Here is a 19,568-nt window from a genome sequence, read left to right on the forward strand (position 1 = left end):
TAATTTCAGCAGATACATTTTCCCTATACTTGATTGAGTCAGTTAGTGACATTCGCGGGTGTATGCTGTGTGTGTGCAGTGGAAACGAGCGAGCGAGCGTGCACGCAAGTTTGTACGCGAGTGTGTTTGTCTGCACACTGCCAGTCCTGTCATCACTAGACAAGTGGCTCCCTCGGAGCTCCGTCAGAGTCTTGGCAGACATGTTCCCTTCAGCATCTGGCCTGAAAGACCCCCTCACGCACACTGAGCACTACGACAACAAAGAGACGAGCAGCGTCTAACAGCCTCCCAAAGAGACTTCATCTCTCACACGCGCTGAGTCACAAAGCGACCGTGAAAACAGCAGCGTCTCAACCTCTTCCTCTTGTCCGACTGGTAATTAAACACTTGGTCAGCTGTTGTGGTGCCAGGACCATGCGGGGTGACGTCCTACGGGGTGGGCGATGTGGAATCCAAGCTAGGTATCGTTGACGTGGAGCCTGGCAGCTTAACGCGCCGCCAACAGACATCCCCAGGCAACCTCATGCTAGCCAGAGACGTGCCTCATTTAGCGTACAACATAGATTGAGCTTTATGACCGTTTGAATGACTTATCTGCCTGCTGATGTTTCGTGGAAAATGTGTTCATTTAGCAGATGCTCATTTAGCAGATGCTTTCAAATGCATGGGGGTGGGGGGTGGATTTGAACCTGCGACCTCTTGATCTGCAGTGCAAATACCCCTTCCCATTGATGCCCATTGATCCAGCTGGTGTGGCTGTGCCTAAGGGGGTAGAGAGGGTCGTCTCGTCCACTAATCGCAAGGTTGGTGGTTCGACCCCGGACTCTTCCAGAACATGTGTTGAAGTGTCCTTGACCAAGACACCGAGCGCCAAATTGCTCCCAATGTGGGCAAGCTGGCGCCTTGCATGTTGGTGGGTGAATGAGAGGCATGAAAGCCCTTTGGGGGCCAGGATGGTACATGGAAAAAGCGCTATGTAAATGCAGTCCATTTATCATTTACACACATCCCCATTGATCCATCAACTATCAACCAGAGTAACCTGACTTTAGTGTGGTTTCATGATAAGTGTGGCTCTGGTTCTTGTGGACCCTGAGCTGTTCTGCTGTACCGGGCTCCAGGGTGAGCCAGGGAGCCTGTCCAGAGCCAGAGCCAGTCGTCACTCATCTAGCCCCTCTGCTATCCTCATTAGCATCCGTCTGTAATGGACGTTTCAAAGCATAGCAGGCATGCCTGGCTGCAGTGGAACCCATACTTTCTGTTAAGCCTCTGTGAAGACTAGAATGTAGCTGAATGTAAACATCCCAAAAAGAAGTCTTGGCTGAACTTGGGTTGGAGTGGTCTCACTGGATAGAGAGAGAAGGGGTCTGGTTTATGAGCTTAGTCATACTGATCCCATGATTCCAGTGTTGTGCAGAGGGATGGGGTGTGGTTTGGGATGGGGGGGGGGGGGGGCACAAGACAGCCCTGACTCCCTCCCTCTTCCATCCTTACAAAAATATATTTTTTTATACCTTTGTGTTTCCTCCACATGGAAACTAACCGTTCGACAGTTTGTGGAGTGGAGTTCACCCCAGGAGGAGTGGAGGGAGGATTGGGGTGGCATCAGGTTCAGCTGCAGGGTGTAGTCCACATGCAGGAGGAGACATTAGAGACAGGTTGGGATGTTGTCTGGTTACTCAACCCGGACCGGCTCTGCAGGAACAGAACTCTGGTCCCTGGAACCCAACCAGTTCATCAGCAGAGTTTGAACACAGGCGTATTCACACTGACCTGTTTGGAATGTCAGTCAGCCTTGTAAATAACTCACCGAGGCTTTGAATAGCGAGGTCAATTATTTTTTGGGGGCTGCTCACTGGAATGGAACAGAGTCCGAGCCCTGTCACAGTGTCGTGAATGCCCTTTTGCTCTGTGTGTGTGTGTTTGAGAGAGTGAGTGTGTGTTTGTTTGTGTTGTCTTGACACAGATCTAGTGGTGGCATCCAACCTCCATGTGTCTCTCTTTTGCTCTCTCTCTCTCTCTTTTGCTCTCTCTCTCTCTCTCTCTCTCTCTCTCTCTCTCTCTCTCTCTCTCTCTCTCTCTCGCTCTCGCTCTCTGTTACACACACACACATAAAGTACCCCACAAACCACCTACACTACCCAGGCAGTTAAACAGATATCAGATGTCGAGTCAGACACTTGACAAGTGTAGAGAGTGGATCATCTTCAGTCCCTGTAGCTCTCAAGTGATCTACTTTGTCGCACGGCTTTAGCTCTGTCTTCTAAAGTACACGTCAAAAAGGAATGTTATCTTTCTTATCCAGATCCAATTATTTTAACCTTTAGGAGGTCTGGTCTCTGGTTTATCTCACAGAGATTGTATATGGGGAGGATAAAATGGGAGCGAGGAGGACCGAGGGAGAGAAGGAGGAGAGAGAAATATGAAGGAGATGAGGGAGTTGTAGCGGTTTTCTGGAGACCCAGTCAATCAATAAATCTGTCAGTCTCTTGTGATGAGGAACGAACCACCATTTCAACATTTTCATTGCAAAATATTGGCTTGATTTCTTTCTTATGTTCAACCAGATGTCTGTGTGTGCGTGTGTGTGTTGGGGGTGGTGCTTGATGTGCCCCCCACAGTTTGAAAACTACTGGATTATTGGATCCTGGCTAGACAGATCTGAATCGTTCTTGAGACTTTGCAAACTCTCAGAACCCATTTCTCAGTCTACCAGTATCTTTCAATCACTCTGGAAGCCAGGCTCTAATCGTAATAATCAATAAACATTGTAGTGCCTAATCCAAATATTTGTTTTGATTCGCAATCTACAAAGCCAGCGTTCCAACTGTCTGAGTGTGTGCGTAAGAGGTCCTCATTAAAGAGGTTCTGGGAGAGAAACGAACGAGCTGCGAGGAAGCAGAAGCCAGCTATGTTGACGACTTTAACTGGGTAAGGAGAGTGTTTGATGATGCCTCCCTGCTCCAGACTGCCAGCTCTCCCTACGGTCTCTCTATCAATAATGCCCATGAGAACATGGCTTCAACACCAGCCGTCCACATGCGTGTTGGTGTGACCTTTGACCCGTCGGGGAAACCACATGCCCCGTGCAGGACCTTGTGTGTGTCCCGGGAAGGGTCTTCCTGGTGAACGGGAGCAGGAAATCAAGGTTCTGACCTCTCGCCATGTGTTCACTGAACACACACATGGCTCCGCCCCCTCTGCCCTGCACCTGGTGGAGCAGTCAGAGGAGAACAGACCAACAGTCATATGTGCACGTGAATTCAGCCTTCTCGTAGGAATCAAATGCAGTAAGCGTTATTCCACAGGACACACGCCCAGCACAAATACGTCAATGTTTTCGCAGTCAGCGGTTTCTTCTCCCACAGCAACCCAGCTGAATGACTGAGCTTAGTGACAGAAGAGTGTGAAGAAGCTGACCAGGTAGTCACGGCAGAGTCGTCTCATGCTGCTAAGAGGAAGTGTGTGTGTGAGGGGTGTGTGGGGGCAGGCTGGGGGTCAAAGGGTCACCCAGCGTGTGAGCTGGGCCCAGTTGCTCTGAGGGCGAGCCTGAATCTCCCAGCCCTGACCCGGCAGGTCGTAAAAGGCAGGAATGTTAGGCGCCCTCTCACCTCTCCTGATGACGGTGGGGAACACCACGTCCACCAGGCCGCACAGGGCCTGACAGTGACGAGGAGGAGCAGCAGGGACTCACGTGTTCTGACGGACAAGAAACTCCTCCTCATCCTGCTTCCTGCTCCTCCTCCTCATCTTGCTACCCCTCCTCCACGTCCTACATCTTGTCCTCCACCTTCCTCGACCACTCCCATCTCCTTCTCCCACTTTACTCCACTCTCTGTCTCTCTGTCTCTCTGTCTGTCTCTCTCTCTCTCTGTCTGTCTGGGTATGTGTGGATAAACCTCTTTCACACATCATGCTAGCCCAGACAGGTAAAGGTTTGACTGTCACAAAGGAGAAAACCCTTTGATGTGTTTCTCTCTCTTGCTAAATATATCCGCCCTCTCCGTGTATCACAGCAGGGAGGTATGTCAAACAAGTAGAGAGAGGTGTTCACGCTGTTTTGGCCTAAGGAACTCTCTGGAAAAATGAATAAATCCCTCTGTCAGTCAGTCAGTCAGTCAGTCAGTGAGTGCTCAGTAGCACCAAGGGGCTTGAACCTAGAACCAGGAAACACAGTAGAGGGAGCATTTGTTTGTGGTTCAAGGAAGATATTAGCAAGAATACTGCTTTTGGCACACTAAAGCCGTTGCAGCAGAAATACGTCTTTCCTCAGGCTGTAATGCGATCATTAGCATGGTTGACAAATGTGACTGTAACCGCAACATTTCTCATATGTTTTGGCTGAATTGAAAACGTCCCTCATTATTGATCCCGGTCTCTCACATGTTGACAGCAATCCTCATGTCCGAGGGCCACACTGGTTCACAGGTTTCAGACAGAGCTGTGTCATCATGACAGAAGCCCCTGTTCCACAGCCTGTTCAAGGTGGGAATGTTGTGGCTTCATGGCGACTCACAGTTCTGTGTAAAAGATTTGGACACAGAATGGGGGTTATTTTTGTACGGGCATGAAGCTGGCAGTGGAGGTAGTCACAGAGCTGGATTGACGGCTGTGTAAAAGGGAGAGCTGGCATGACGGTACTACACACACTTTCAATGATGCAGACGTCACACCTCTGATTCCAGAATGCCGGCATGCTGTCTGAAATCACACACGGGGCGGCATTATGCCGGCTTTATTTGATTCAGTCTAAACAAGCAAAGCCGGCATAATGACTGGTCTTCTTTACGGCAATATTGCTTGATCTCTGTATTAAGTGTGGTTGTGTTGTGTGTCTGTCTGTCCTCACTTCACCAGGGAGTGTTGCCGTTCAGGCCTGTCATAGAGAGACAGGCAGCAAGGACTCCAGGTGGAACTCAGGCTCATGTGAACTACATGAGAAACAGCATGTCTCACACACGCACACATGCACACACGCTAGTTCTGTAGGTTTGTGTCTTTGAACACTCCACACTGTGTCAGGGCAATTGGATTATACATTTGCTGTGGCCATTAGGTCTAATTCACTTACACTGTGAGAATTCAAGCTCTGAAATTCGCATGGCGTTTCTCATGATCGGAACATGCTTTAGACTCTTCTCTGGTTGTAATGAGCATTAGCTTCAGATATTTGATGCTGCCTTTGTCCAGTCTTGGTCCATATATCTTGTCTGTGAACTCACAATCCATATAGTTCTTATGCATCTCCTTTTCCAGCTTCTCTGATGTGTGTGTCGGTGCATGTGAAAATGTCAAGAATAAGAAAGATTTGTTTTCATGTGAGATCTTTTCAGAACTTGAAGTAGGCTGAAAATATTATCAGTTACTTTTTTCGATTTTTAATCTTTCTTTTGCAAATCCGTCTCCGCTCTTGGCTTGCGTTCATTTGAGTCTAGAATTGGAATATAATTGGGCCATTTACAGTGGGGTCACATGTTTCCCATTGTGCTATTGAAGGTTTAATCCACCGGTTAAGACTGTTGTTAGCAGGCACCGTGGCGTGACCTCTAAGCAGCTGAAGTGAGGGAGGACATGGAGATAGGCGCTGAGGGAACCAACCCCAAGAGCTCCCTGAACAGACGGTTCTCACACATTCTCCCCATTCTCTCTCTTTCTCTCTCTTTCTCCTTGCCTCTTTTTCTCTCCCTCCCTGTCCTTTGCTCTCTCCCTTCCCTCCAGTCTCTCTTTCTTTCCCTTTCCTTCTTTCTTTCTCTCTTCCTTTCTCTTTCTCAGTCACTCCATGTCAAACACCCCAACAAATGATCTTATCCCTCCTTCCCCCCTTCTCTCCTTTTTCTTTTCGTCCTCTCCTTTCCTCCTCTCCCTGACTCAGAAGTACTCTGCCCCTACTCAGGGGGAGTCCCTCCCCCTACTCAGAAGTCGCCAGAATGACCCAGCTCCCTTGTTACAATCCTCCCTTCCTCTCATCAATGCTCTTTCCCTACTTCCTTCCCTCCTTCCCTGTAGTTCTGTACATTCCTAGCTGTAGCTAACCAGCAGGGCCTGTCGCGCAGTGATGTGGCATCTACAGTAATCCTCCTGAAATCTACTGAGGAGGAACTAGAGACTCACTCAGGTTGGGAAGAAACCAAAGCTCTTTGGTGTTTGTGTTCCGTATCCCTCCGCCCCGCAGGCCTGTTGTCTGCAATGTTTGTGTTCCGTATCCATCCGTCACGCTAGCCTTCAGGGACAAACTGGGAATCCCTGTTTCCCTCCAGGAAGTGGTTGCCTGTTGCTAGCGTGTCCCGGCCAAGCTCTCCTGCAGTAGAGTGAAGACTGGAGGACTGACCTCAGGAACTCTACACTCTGTCTCGTCCAGCTGTCCCTGACATATACGGTCGAGACATCACTGTTCAACAAGCCTACGCACAGAGACGAGATCCAGGAATAACGCAGACATGAACATGGATAAGGGCCATAGCCCCACTTTCCTACAGGTCATTCATGTTTCAGGTTATGGACTCCAATTTCTCGGACACTTCTCCATCTTCTCTCCTCTCTTTCTCTCTCTACTCCTCTCTTTTTTCTCTCTCTCCTTTCTCTATGTTTTTCTCGTCTCTCTCCTGCCTCTCACCTGCTTGGGTTTCTGCCCGGCAGTGTGCGGTAGCGGCTAATGGCGTGAAGACTGGAGTGGAAGTGCACGTTTTTTGCACTTGTGACAAAAACCTCTTGAATTAAGTAGTAGGACACGGTAGTAACACAGAGAGGAACAGGGCTAACCTGAGCCCCAGCATCCTACAGTACAGTCAGTATGCTGTGTGCATGGGAGAAAGCAACATCAGAATCTGTGCCAAACATTCATGCAGAGTCCCAGTCATCTCTAATGAGAGGGCCAGCATGCTAGCAGCCTCCTGCAACGCTCTCTAATCTCTGCTAATTGTAGACCTGCCTGGGCCGGGGAGGGTTCCTAACCCTGTAGGATAGGGCCTAGGGAGGGTGGGTGGGGGAGGTAGGCGAGGGAGGGGAGGCTAGGGAGGGTACAGGAGGGTAGGACAGGGGCTGGGGAGGGGAGGTGGGGGAGGGTGAATGAGGGAGAGGAGGGTAGTTCAGGTAGCACAGGGGCTCCTACTGTGACTGTTCATTAAGCGACTGTTCCTACAGCTGGAGTGATGGAAGGTGAGCACTGGCCAGGTTCCAAACAGCAACTATATGGGAATCTGAGGCGACATGCGTTTGCAAAATACAATTAGCGAATAATCAGCCATGTAAGATTATTTTTTTACCTAGTCGCTCTGCAAGTGTTCTGACTGGTCCCTTCCTTCTTTCCTTTCTTCCTTCCTCCCTTCCATCCTTCCATCTTCCTTCTTCCCTTCTTCTTTCCTCCCTTCCTCTCTTTTTTCCTTCCTTTCCCTCTTTCCAAGATTATATCCTAGTTGTATCCTTCTGCCTTTCTGTAGCCTGACTCTGAAGTCTACCACAGAGGGAGCTGGAATGTTCCACTGAGTTCACTAACAGTCTTCAGTCATTCATGATCTTAGCAATAACGGGTGGCCTTCATCAGCATACAGCACCGCGGCCTCAAAGAACTATAAATGAGAAGCTGACTATTCCACCCTGGAGGCTGCCTGGGACTCTTTTAGGAGTAGAAGCATTTGCGAGAAGCTCGTCAATTCCTCATCTCCTGTCGTCTTCCAGATACACCTTATCTGGGTTTGTTTCTACTTATCTCTGTCCTCTCCTCTCCTTTGCTTTCCTCTCCCTCTTCCCTCCTAGCACACAAACCCATACCTCACTGATTATCTCAGTCTCAACACCTGCAACACATCTCCCCAAGCTCTTCATGTGGAAACCATCTCTCCATTTCACCCCCCCTACCACCCCACCCCAGGGCCCATTCTCTTCCCCCATGGATTGTGAGGGGAGGGGGGGGCAGGGGTGATCTGATGGATATCTAGGAGGACAGGGTTCCCCTCTCCTGGTGGAGGCTCAGAGAGCCCCCGGGGATGAGGCTGATCCTCTGGCTTCTCTTTTGATATCTGATATCGTCCCTGTCATCGTATCACTGGCGAGGCCGACACCAACGCCAGATCGTGGCTGAGACAACGGTTGTGGAGACATCACTGCTCAAATGTGGCTGTGGTTGATGGATGGGTAGACTTACTGTGTGTTCATCTCTTAGCTCTCTCCCTCTCTTTCTCTCTCTCTCTCTCTCTCTCTCTCTCTCTCTCTCTCTCTCTCTCTCTCTCTCTCATCTGCCCAGGGTCACAGGTGCAACACTCAGGTCCCAACAGGTAGCTAACTCACAGACACAGCACACGCTCAAGGTCAAAGGTCACTCCCCCTGAGCACCTCCAGGCATAGTTCTACTATCAGGACACGTTTAGTACATGTTCATCTTATAATACATAGCACTTAAGGTGCAAAGCATCTGTAACTCACAGACGGATTGCCTGTGTCAGAATGGAGCAAGCGAGAGAGACTGTGTGTGTGTGTGTGTGTGTGGGGGGGGGGGGATAGAGATAGGGAAAGATGGGGGAGCCTGTAGCCAGGGTTGATGTGTGTCAGTAAAACACAGAAAGAGAGATAGACAGAGAGAGAAGAGAGGAGAGGAGGAAGATGGAAGGAGAAAGCGATCTCTCCTTCTTGGGGATCCAGGAGAGAGGTGCCTGTTCTCTCCCAGTCTTCGGGTTAAGCCGCTCCAGTCAAACACCCTCCATTGTGACTCAGACAGCCTCAGACAGGCTTCAGTGCCCTGGAATAATCTCAGTATTGTCTCAGCTAAAACACAGGGACTTGGATCTGCCCTGGGGGGTCGACCCCTCCGGTTCCCAGGGGCTCAGCCCGGCCACTGTCCCAGAGGAGGAGGGAGGGGGGAGGGCCAGGAAGGATGAGGGAGCACCCATCAGTGCCTGGGAATATCAAAGCTTCAGTAGAGTTGTGAGGCTGGGGTCACTGCAAGTTTTACACATAAGCGGACCTAAAACTTCATGGCTCGAGTAATCTGATATGGAAAATGCTGGTGGTGGCTGCCAGAGATGGTGACTGATATTTCACTAGGTCACAATTGCTCTGCTCCCTCTATCTATTCATCTTTCTCTCTAGTTCTGGCTCTCTTTTTCTCTCGCTGTCTCCATCTCTCTTTCTCTATGTCTCTCTCTCTTTGCCTATCTATCTCTCTATTCGTCCGTGAGTCTCAGATTCTGGTCCCATATGTGTCTGTGGTGTCCTATCAACACATGCCTGTGGATGAAGAATTGTATCAAAACAAAAGACAGCTGTTTGAAAAGGCAGATATGTGGAGAATTCGGGTGGAATCCGTCTTGCCGCACTTTCACATGAGAAATATACAACAGCGATTCAGGCCTCTGCAGTCCCATCAGGGAGACAATCTACACGCCATACTTCACTTGGAGAGGGTCACTTTCTCCAACCAAGGAAATAGCTTTTAAGCAGTAGCAGGTGGGAAAATCTTTCTTTTTTTTCTCCTTTCATTTAATTGTTGCTTAACCAGCCCCATACACGTCCGACGGCACTGAATCCCATCTGCGTCCAACTCCCTGCCCACTTCACCAAGACGTGGATGTAGTGTTTCCATCCTGGTGGGCTGACTGTTCCTGACCCTAGTTCTGGACCTGGTTCTGTGTTCAACTCTGCTTGTGGTTTCCTCCCATTGGCATCCAGACCTTCATTACACAGACCTGCTGGTATTAGCGGGGAGCAGCTCGCTGTAAAGGGGACGTTTTTAAACTCTTGTGGTCGCTGGCACAGTAGGGAGAGTAGAGGTGGGGGCGCACCACATCCAGCAGCGACAGACCTCGGCCACAGCTCTGCTGTCGAGCTCGCCACAATTACAGACTCCCTAAAGGAAACACGGAACGCCAACTGCCAATCGCAGCCCACCACCAACTTCCCCCTCATTGATAGAAGCTTCTAGAAGCCCCGAGAGAACGTGCGATCGTATTAGCAGCATAGCTCTGTGGTGAAGTGAAGCGAAATGGGCTTAGCTTTGGCTTTAGACTGATGCAGAGTGTGGTCGCTTTGAAATCAAATTACATTGTGGCATCTGTTTCCTGCATCTGCGTGCGTCTTTGATATATATGAGAAAGTGTGTCGCTGACTGTAGCAGTGCTTGTTGCTTGTCACTGCCACCACATAACAAAGGCAACCGTCCAATGTTAACATCTCTTGATCTGATGTACTGCTTCATCAGATATACTGTCCCTATGAGCCCTAGCCAACAGCAGGGGGCAGTGTTGAACTTGTCCAACACAACTGAGGTTAGCAGGTGAATGACACGGCCTGGTTTGTTGTTTAGTCAAATTCTTTCTCTTTAGCATTTTCTACAGTCTATAGTTAGTTTTTAAGTCCTGATATGTACATGAATCAGTCAGTGCCATGACCCCACAATGACCCCACCATGACCCCACCATGACACACTGTTGCAATGTGGCCTCTGAAAATCACAGCTAACTCCACCTGTAGTTGTGAGTGACCATGGAAACAGAAGGTGAGATGTCCCACTCTCTCTCTCTCTCTCTCTCTCTCTCTCTCTCTCTCTCTCTCTCTCTCTCTCTCTCTCTCACGCCCTCTCTTCTAAATATTTACATTTCTCAGGCAGAAGTCTGGCAGGACAGCATCGTAGAGAAACATTAGAACAAAAGTATTCTATTAATCCATCCATCAACTTCACTACCCCCCCCCCCTCCCCTCCCCTCCAGCTCTGCACTAAAGGATCAGCTCAAATATCCAGGAGCACAAATCTAGATGCACCGTCTGACTGAGCATACTAAGCGTGTATTACTGGGTTATATATGTACAGCATCTACACAGTAGTGTTGCGTGTATGGCTACTTTGGTAGTTATCACCTTGTTTTTGTGGCGATAGGGGGGAACAGCGGTGGTATAGTGCTGGAGGGAGGCCAGGCGGGGCCGCTGCCTAGACTCCTGCCCAGGGCCTCATCTGTTTCTCCTGAAGCCCAGCCACGGAACCTTCTGGAACACAGTGTCTGATAGAAGAGGAAACGTGTCTCCTACAATAAACACAGTGTGATGGTCAATCATCGTGAAGGTCAGAGGTCACGGCGGGCTCTTCCTGGATGGGGAGCGGTCAGCTCCTGCTGGTTGTCCGGGAGGGTGGACAGCTCCGTAGACGGGAGCTGTGTCCGTGTGACTGACTGCTTCCCCAACCACCCTTGACCAGAGGGTCGTCCATATGTGGGCTCACTGCAGAGCGGGGTGGTGGGGTCGAGGGGCGGGGATGGGGGGCAGAAACCTTGGAATTCACATTGACGTCACCAGAGGTGGGGATTGAACCTCGTTCGTTCACATCGCTGACATGCGCTAACTCGCTAAGCTAAAGAGAGGGCTGTGGTCCCCTTTGGTTACCGTTGGTTTCTTTACATACCTTGTTGGTTGCTAAGGGACAAAGGGAAACTTTTCTCGTGGACAGGGTTCATAGCGAAACACATCAGAGAGCGGGGAGGGCACGTCTGTAGTGAGAATGTGAAGTTCTGCATCATTAGTCATCATGTGGTCATCGGAAGTCTTCATCGGATATCTGCTGTTAAGCGTTTTAGCACCTGGTGAAGCAGCGGAGCGGTTTCTGGGATGGGTTAGGATGGGGCTCCTGCTTCAGTCTGTCTCCTCATAGGGTTACGTGCCAGGGCCTGGACCTGAACCAGCAGCTGGTGGTTCCACCTTCTGGTTTTTAGATCAAGGCTCTTAGAGGAAGCAGGCCACACTGTCCATGGATGGGTTAGGGTTATTCTGTACAGGACTGGGGTTAGTGTTCTTCTGTTCACTGCTGGGTTTAGGGTTAATCTGTCTAGGGCTGGGGTTAGGCAGGGCTGGGGTTAGGCAGGGCTAGGGTTAGGCAGGGCTGGGGTTAGGCAGGGCTGGGGTTAGGCAGGGCTAGGGTTAGGCAGGGCTGGGGTTAGGCAGGGGATAGGGTTAATCTGTCCAAGGCTTCCCCTTCAGGAATGCTGCATATTTCGTGACCCTGCTGATTGTATCTGGATCTTCTGGGTTTTCATTGGACTCATTGTTGTTTGTGTTAACTGCCCCCCCCTCTCCACTCTCCCTAGTTGGGGACACTAGACACACCTCCCATTGGAGCAGTGGCGGTAGTCCTTATCACAGGAAGTCACACAATACAGCCCAGGAATGTGGGCCAACCTCTCACATCCAGCTGAGGCCTTCACTAGATATTAAACATTGAGCGCTCGCTTTTTAAGATAGCGTCGGGGACACGCTGTCCACTGCGGGGATATCGAAAATTGAGTTTGAGTGCATTTGTGGGATCGTATTCCTTATCTTTCAGAAATGGGCAAAACAAGTATATTCTGTCTGTACTTATATTAAGAACTCTCCGATAGAGCTCCAAGAGATCGTGCCTCGGACAGCTGTGTGTGTGACTGTGTGTGTGTGTGGGTGTGTTTCTGGGACAGCTGTGTGTGTGACTGTGTGTGACTGTGTGTGTGTGTGGGTGTGTTTCTGGGACAGCTGTGTGTGTGACTGTGTGTGACTGTGTGTGTGTGTGGGTGTGTTTCTGGGACAGCTGTGTGTGTGACTGTGTGTGTGTGTCTGTGTCTGGGACAGCTGCGTGTGTGTGTGCCAGTGTGTTTGGGCTTATGTCTGAGGGTGTCTGCATGCATGTGTGAGAGTGTATATGCACGTATGTGCGTGCATGTGTTTGCATGGGTCGGTGGTGGTGATGGGGGAGGGGGGCAGCAGAGCTATTAGTCCCTGGCTGGCAGTAAGATCTAATGGGCCATGAGGACCATCAGGTGTGGGTCACTGCTGAGCAGCTGGAAGCCCAGAGAGCTGCTCAAGGGGGGTCAGGAGGCTCAGTGAGGCTCAGTGAGGCTCAGTGAGGCTCAGTGAGGCTCAGTGAGGCTCAGTGAGGCTCAGTGAGGCTGGGGGACCTGGCTTGATCACATCCAGCTGAACAGACACCAGAGAACACTGGTCTGTGTGTGTGTGTGTGTGTGTGTTTAGGTGTGCCTGTGTATGTCCAAGTATGCGAGTATCTGTGTTTGTGTGTGCCCGGGTGTGTGTGTCTGTGCGCATTCACGTGTGTCCCCTTGTCTTAGCGAACTTTTCAAATTCCTCAAAACATCCCATCCTATTAGACAGTCTGCGTTCCTTAGTCCCAAGGCTTCCTGTCATGTTACACCCACAGCCCAGTCAGGTTCTGGCGGTGGGGTCAGTTTGGGTCACTCCTATATGGACGTCCATCCCTGGGTCTGATTAACCCCCCTCCTCCACTGACCCACCCCCCTGCCCCAAGCTCTGGTTTGGGTTCTGGGCACCAGCCTCAGACCCTGACCCTTACCAGGACCCCAGACAGGAGCTGGACCTCTAGTTGCTATGTGTCTGGTTTTTGATGTGATAGGAAAGTCTGGAAGCACACACACACACACGTACCTTCAGGCCTACACTAGGGAGAGAGTGAGTTCCCACTCTACACACTCTTAAGAAGAACTACAATGAACATTCTGGATCTTCTAATGGACTACAGGATGAAAGTGATCCTAAAACCTCAGAAGTAAGCCTTTCTCTAGTGCCCCCTGGAGTCAGGAGTGGGCGCTGCCTGCACATCAGTCACCACGCCACCTCCGTCTTGTATTATCTCAGGGGTCCAGAGAGGATGTCTGAGGATGTCTTTTCACTCATGTGCAGTTCCGCTGTCTAAATCAGCGCAGTTTGTTGACCGGGCTGAAGACCCCTGTAGATCTTGGACGTATCCTTCCAGTGGTCACGGTGGTGTTTCCTCTCCCCTCCTCTCTATTCATACGGAGGCCTGCGTCTGACCGTGTGGCTTGAAACCCCTTGACCCTTGGCCCCTAGCATTCCAGCTTCCTATTGGGCGGAACGACACATGACCATGACCTTGACCCTAAATGAACTTTGAGGGGAAAAGGAAGGGGGGGGCACATGCACACACACACACACAGAAAAGCAGACACACAGATGTAAGAAAAGAACACCGTTCCCCTGTGGGCCCCTGAGTCAAGTCCTTGACCTCTTGGTATCATTCACAGTTAGGACCAAGTCCTTCCCCTCAGCCACAAATGGAGCAGACAGACTTTCCAATAAGAAACCCAACTTCTGCGTTTGGTCCCCGGTGGACCAGATCCGTTTATGATGAGCCTACTGAATACGCATAGTGCTGTGATATATACCGTTTATGTCGATGGTTTCATGGCATTTATATGAAATTTGTGAGTAGAAACATGTCCAGATGCCATAAACTGCAAAAAGGAAATGAGTTAATTGTCTGAGGGAGAGCTGGCATGGCCTTGAGAGGATTAAGAAATATGCTGAGATGGTAAAACTGAAAAGGAGCTTTTCCTTTCCTTCATTGGAATTCCTGAGCGTCGTCTGGAACTGCTCTCTTTGAGGACATGTTGGGTTTATGAGGTGGTCCATGCCAGCCCCCCCCCCCCCCACACACCCACATACACACACACAGACACTCACCCCCCACCCAGACTTGGGAAGCCTGCTGTGGGCAGGGTGGAGGAAACTGACTGGGATGCTGCAGATCCAGGGTCAGCACTGGCACTGTGTGTCACACAACCGGGCCCTGGAAGAACCTCCCATATTAGTTCCGTATGATCGGTCAGTGTTCCCTGCCCAATCTTCTAAGTCTAAGTAGGAAATCTTCCCCACAAGCCACAAGTTTCCATCAGACATGAGACCAAAGTGTCTGGTTTGAAAATATGTTTCACTCCAATTCAGTGCTGGTTTCTAATCAGAAAGTATGTTGGTATATTCAAGGGATAAACATGTGCAACTGATACAGTTATGATGTTGTCTTATCTTACCCAATCAAGACAAGCCAACACAGCCCTCAGTTATTTTGAACACCCCAGTCACATCCTGTCCTCTACTTTCTCCAACTCTCCTCCCTTTACAAGCGACATTGCATGACGTCTGCTTTACTGTGACTTTACGTGCCTGACCTTTGACCTATGACCCTGTCCCCTGCAGACGTGAACGAGTGCGAGGAGACCAACGGGGGCTGTGAGGCGCTGTGCTGCAACACCATCGGCAGCTTCTACTGCAGGTGTCCTGCTGGCCAGCAACTCAACGAGGACGGACGGACCTGCCAAGGTGAGGCCTCTGTCTGTCTGTCTGTCTGTCTGTGTCCCTGTCTGTCTGTCTGTCTGTCTGTCTGTCTGTCTGTCTGTCTGTTGGTCTGTCTGTCTGTCTGTCTGTCTGTCTGTCTGTCTGTTGGTCTGTCGGTGTCTCTCTCTGCCTGACTGATGCTGATGTTCCTCTGTGGATGCCTTCCTGCTGCTGTGGTCTGGTCTGGTGTGGCTGGTGATCTGCATGAATCCCAGACCCCCCTCTCTCTTTCTTTCCTTCTCTCTTTCCCCCTTTCCCCCTTTCTTTCTCTCTTTCTCCCATCTCCCTCTCTCTCTCTCTTTCTCCCATCTCCCTCTCTCTCTCTCTCTCTCTCTCTCTCTCTCTCTCTCTCTCTCTCTCTCTCTCTCTCTCTCTCTCTCTCTCTCTCTCTCTCCCTCTCTCTCTCTCTCTCTCTCTCTCTTTCTCCCATCTCCCTCTCTCTCTCTCTCTCTCTCTCTCTCTCTCTCTCTCTCTCTCTCTCTCTCTCTCTCTCTCTCTCTCTCTCTCTCTCTCTCTCTCTCTCTCTCTCTCTCTCTCTCTCTCTCTCTCTCTCTCTCTCCCAGACCATGCCAGTCCCCTGGGCATCAGAGCCACAGTTTCCATTCAGACCTTCTGTGCTGGTTCCCCCATAGCTCTGGGTTTTTGAGAAGCCCTTTTTAAGTTCTCAAATTCATTGCAATCACGATATGTGTTTCTTGCCAAGCCTGGAAGACATGGTTCTGCACATTTAGTTGAGTTAGCATGAATGCAGACAGACAGACAGACAGAGAAGCGACATCTGGTCCAGAGTATGTTAGCAAGATTGCTTACTTCAAGAGCCTGGTAGAGTTCTTGTCCAGTCAAGTTCAGGACTTTTAAATAGAAATGTTGAAACAGCTGGGTTTAATGTTAATCACTCTAACAGCCTATCTATTTTTACTCTAATGTGTAAAGAACAAAACATCCTTTATTTGATAATTCGACTACTTTGTTCATACAGACTACTTTGTTCACTGAGCTGACTGAGTCAATATTAAATGGTAAATGGACTGCATTTATATAGAGCTTTTTTTGTACCTTCGCTGCACTCAAAGCCCTTTTACATTTTTGACATCCACCCATTCACACACACTCAAACACCAACGGCGCTTTCTTACCAGTCTTGTGTTTTAAAATGAACTCAGGCAGACACCTAACATACAATCACCTCACTGCTCAACTACACTGCTATACCCATCCCTTACAGTTGCTGTGTCTTCAAATCTAGATAGACCAGTATTAGTCCAGCAAGCCCCAGAGAGATTACTGGTGCATTCTGACTGTGCCTGTATGCCAGGCAGACAGTCATCCTGTATGGGTCTGGTTGTAGCCCACACATACTCTGGCAACTGAAGACAAATGAACTCAGGAGAACTGAGTACACCCATTTGTGGAGTCAGACCCCACACATTACACTGCCTTATTTATCAAACAGGAACATACCTGATCGCAAAATGTTTGTGAGGAACAAATGGGGTTATGGAAAATATATTTTATATCCAATTTAAATAAACACACAACTTTCACACTGTTTGGAGAGCATACAGCATTCTCCTAAATAAAACAGCGAGTCCAGATGATTCACCATGGAGAGATTTGCTTCTGCATGCTCCTGATCTTATTTTTGGAGCGGGCTTTGTTATGAATGAACAGTGTTGGGATGAATGGCGCATGGCTGAGTGGAGGATGCCAACAGTAACCGTGCCAACAGTAACCAGGCACACGCAGAGTGGGATGCAGGCGTGTCAACAGTCCTGGAGAGTCTCTGGTCCGGTGCAGGGCACAGGCCAGGGGCCAGGGCAGGAGGACTGGGAGGTACAGACGCTCTGCCAGGGTGTGTGTGTGTGTGTGTGTGTGGGTGTGTGTGGGGGTGGGTCTGTGTGTGTGTGTGTGGGGAGGGAGGTGGTCTCTGTGTGTGTATATGTGTGGGGTAGGGACTATTTGCGTGTCTGTACACATATGTGTGTGTGTTCATTAACCGCTGTAGGAGATCACACCTCCCTCTCCAACACCAACATGTAGTGAATACCTCAGGTTGAGTCTGGGTGCTGGGCTTTTCCAGGAAGGCCCTTCTAACAAAAACAGCCCCCCTCCACACACACACTCACACACTCACAGAGGGCTGTGTTGACATTATTCTGCAATCCAGGACAGATTTATTGCTCAGGTTCTTTATTTTACTGCTCACACGCCTGTCATTCATCTTCCATGCTTATCTCCTGCCCTGCTCTGCTGACATTGCCCACTGATATTTCAACCCCCCTAAGATAGCTTCAACATGGATTAATCTGTGTGTGTGTGTGCACATGCCAGTGTCAGCGTCCATGTGTGTGTGTGTGTGTACTGAATATGTATGTAAAAGTGTGTGTGTGTGTGTACGTGTGTGTCCATGCCAGTGTCGGCTTGTGTGTGTGTGTGTGTACTGTATGCACTGTTTGTTTGTGTGTGTGCTGCACATGTGGACTGTTTGTGTGTGTGTGTGTATCTGCATGCTTGTGCATGCCCCCTGTCTGACAGTGAGAGGAGCCCACTGTATCAGTTGCTGATGGGCCGTCTGGGAGAGATGGCTTCTCTCACTGACAGACTGACAGACTCTGCTCCAGTCGTGTTTGTTGGTGACGCAGCCATGCAGCCATGCAGCCATGCAGTCATGCAGCCATGCAGCCATGCAGTCATGCAGTCATGCAGTCATGCAGCCATGCAGCCATGCAGCCATGCAGCCATGCAGCCATGCAGTCATGCAGTCATGCAGCCATCCGGCCATGCGGCCATGCAGTCATGCAGCCATGCAGCTATTCACACCCTCAGAGAACATCCTCCCTGTCCCTAAATGTCAGGATCATAATGGACACAACTGAAGGACAGTATTTTGTTGTCAGGTTCAAGCTACAGTCCTAAATGTTGACCACTTTCCATGGTGTATTTCTATATGGTCTCGGGGGCCGGGATTTTGACCACAAACGTGGTCCCACGCGGTCGCAGTCGCTTCGTTTTAGTGTGTGTGTTGGCTCAGGATCAGAGAGGAGATGTGCCCCGCTCTGCTGAATTGGCGGGTTCACGGCGAGATTCCTTCCTCTGACAGATGTTTGGCTCTTACAGATCACACTGAAGCTCTGGCATCTATCTGATCTGGCACCAGCCTGGTGGCTAAGTTATTTCTTACATCGGTTTCGGTATCAAAAGAAGAGTATGCAATAGGTATGATAAATCAACAGAGGCTTTTTCCCCCCGTAAGATTCCTTTGTAATACCTGAATGCTGTGTCCTGTAAATCTCGCTGTCTTCTCATCCGCCTTTGAAGTGACATGAGGAATACAATGGCCAGCTGTGGTTTTGACTCAGCATCAGAGAGGTTTTCTGCTCTTGTGCTGTGCCCATACTGTTACCTAAAAGTGCACATTCATTCTTCCGATGTACATGGACTTGGATGGACCCAAATCACAGGCGAGGAAGGAGGAGAGTGGGCAAGGGGAACAAGAGGGGGAAGAGGAGAGAGAGAATGAGAGGAGGAGGAGGACCCAAAATGGGCTGTAGAAATTGAGTAGAGAAAGAGAGAGGGAGAGGGATTCTTTCAAAAGAAACGGAGAGGGGCAAACGAAAAAGTGGTTCGGTTTCACTCGAGAGGTGACTGAGGCACACGGCTGTCAGATTTCCGTTTCATTCTACATATATATATAACTAACACCATCTCCAGCTCCCTCTCTACTCGATAGTGTCATCGTTTTCTCCAATTGAAACTTCTAGAATACCTCGTCCGCATCGTTGCCTTGCTTTCCTAGATGTTCCTTGGGGAGACACTTTGGAGAGACTCAGACAGTGGTGTCACTGGGGGGGTCACCATGTCGTTGTCACCTGCTTGCTGTCTGCTTCTGCTGCTGTGTGGCGGAGCGTGCGTGGACTCTGTCTCCGGGGCCAACTACCTCTACCACAGACGCATCTGCTACACCTGTTACCACGGATACCACGGGTACATCCCACGACACCTGAGGCCAGGTGAGGGCTATGTTCCACATGGATGTGTTCATATCTGACCTGGAGTGTAGGTGGTCTCAGAGAGAGAGAAGGGAGAGAGAGAGACACACACACAGGGACAGAGACAGAGGACACAAGCGAGAGAGAAAGAGGGAGAGAGAGAGAGAGAGAGAGAGAGAGAGAGAGAGAGAGAGAGAGAGAGAGAGAGAGAGAGAGAGAGAGAGAGAGGGAGAGAGTCAGATGGAGAGAGGAACAAAGCAACAAGAGAGAGGGGGTAAAGAGACATTTACAGTGGAGAAACGGTGAGAAAGAGAGGGAAAGACAAAGAGCGACAGAGCAACAAGAGAGAAGGGGAGTGAGAGAGAGAGAGAGAGTAAGAGTAACGAGAGCGACGATAGAACTACAGAGCCAGAAAGTCAAATGAAAGTGATATCACCCTGAAATACCCCTCTGTTGTGTCAGTGTGAT

The 19,568-nt window shown here is 49.8% G+C and overlaps 1 protein-coding gene across 1 annotated transcript in view; it reads left to right on the plus strand.

The window, feature by feature from the left end:
* Nucleotides 1–19,568, plus strand: part of megf6b (multiple EGF-like-domains 6b) — a 58,172-nt gene that overhangs the window by 14,961 nt on the left and 23,643 nt on the right. The window contains exon 5 of the mRNA XM_084706056.1: nucleotides 14,974–15,096. Coding sequence (XP_084562182.1) covers nucleotides 14,974–15,096 — 123 coding nt within the window. The remainder of the gene's footprint in view (nucleotides 1–14,973; nucleotides 15,097–19,568) is intronic.

The sequence above is a fragment of the Hypomesus nipponensis genome, chromosome 9 (genome assembly GCF_054491055.1).
Source record: "Hypomesus nipponensis isolate SF chromosome 9, ASM5449105v1, whole genome shotgun sequence".
In the NCBI taxonomy this organism is placed as follows: domain Eukaryota; kingdom Metazoa; phylum Chordata; class Actinopteri; order Osmeriformes; family Osmeridae; genus Hypomesus; species Hypomesus nipponensis.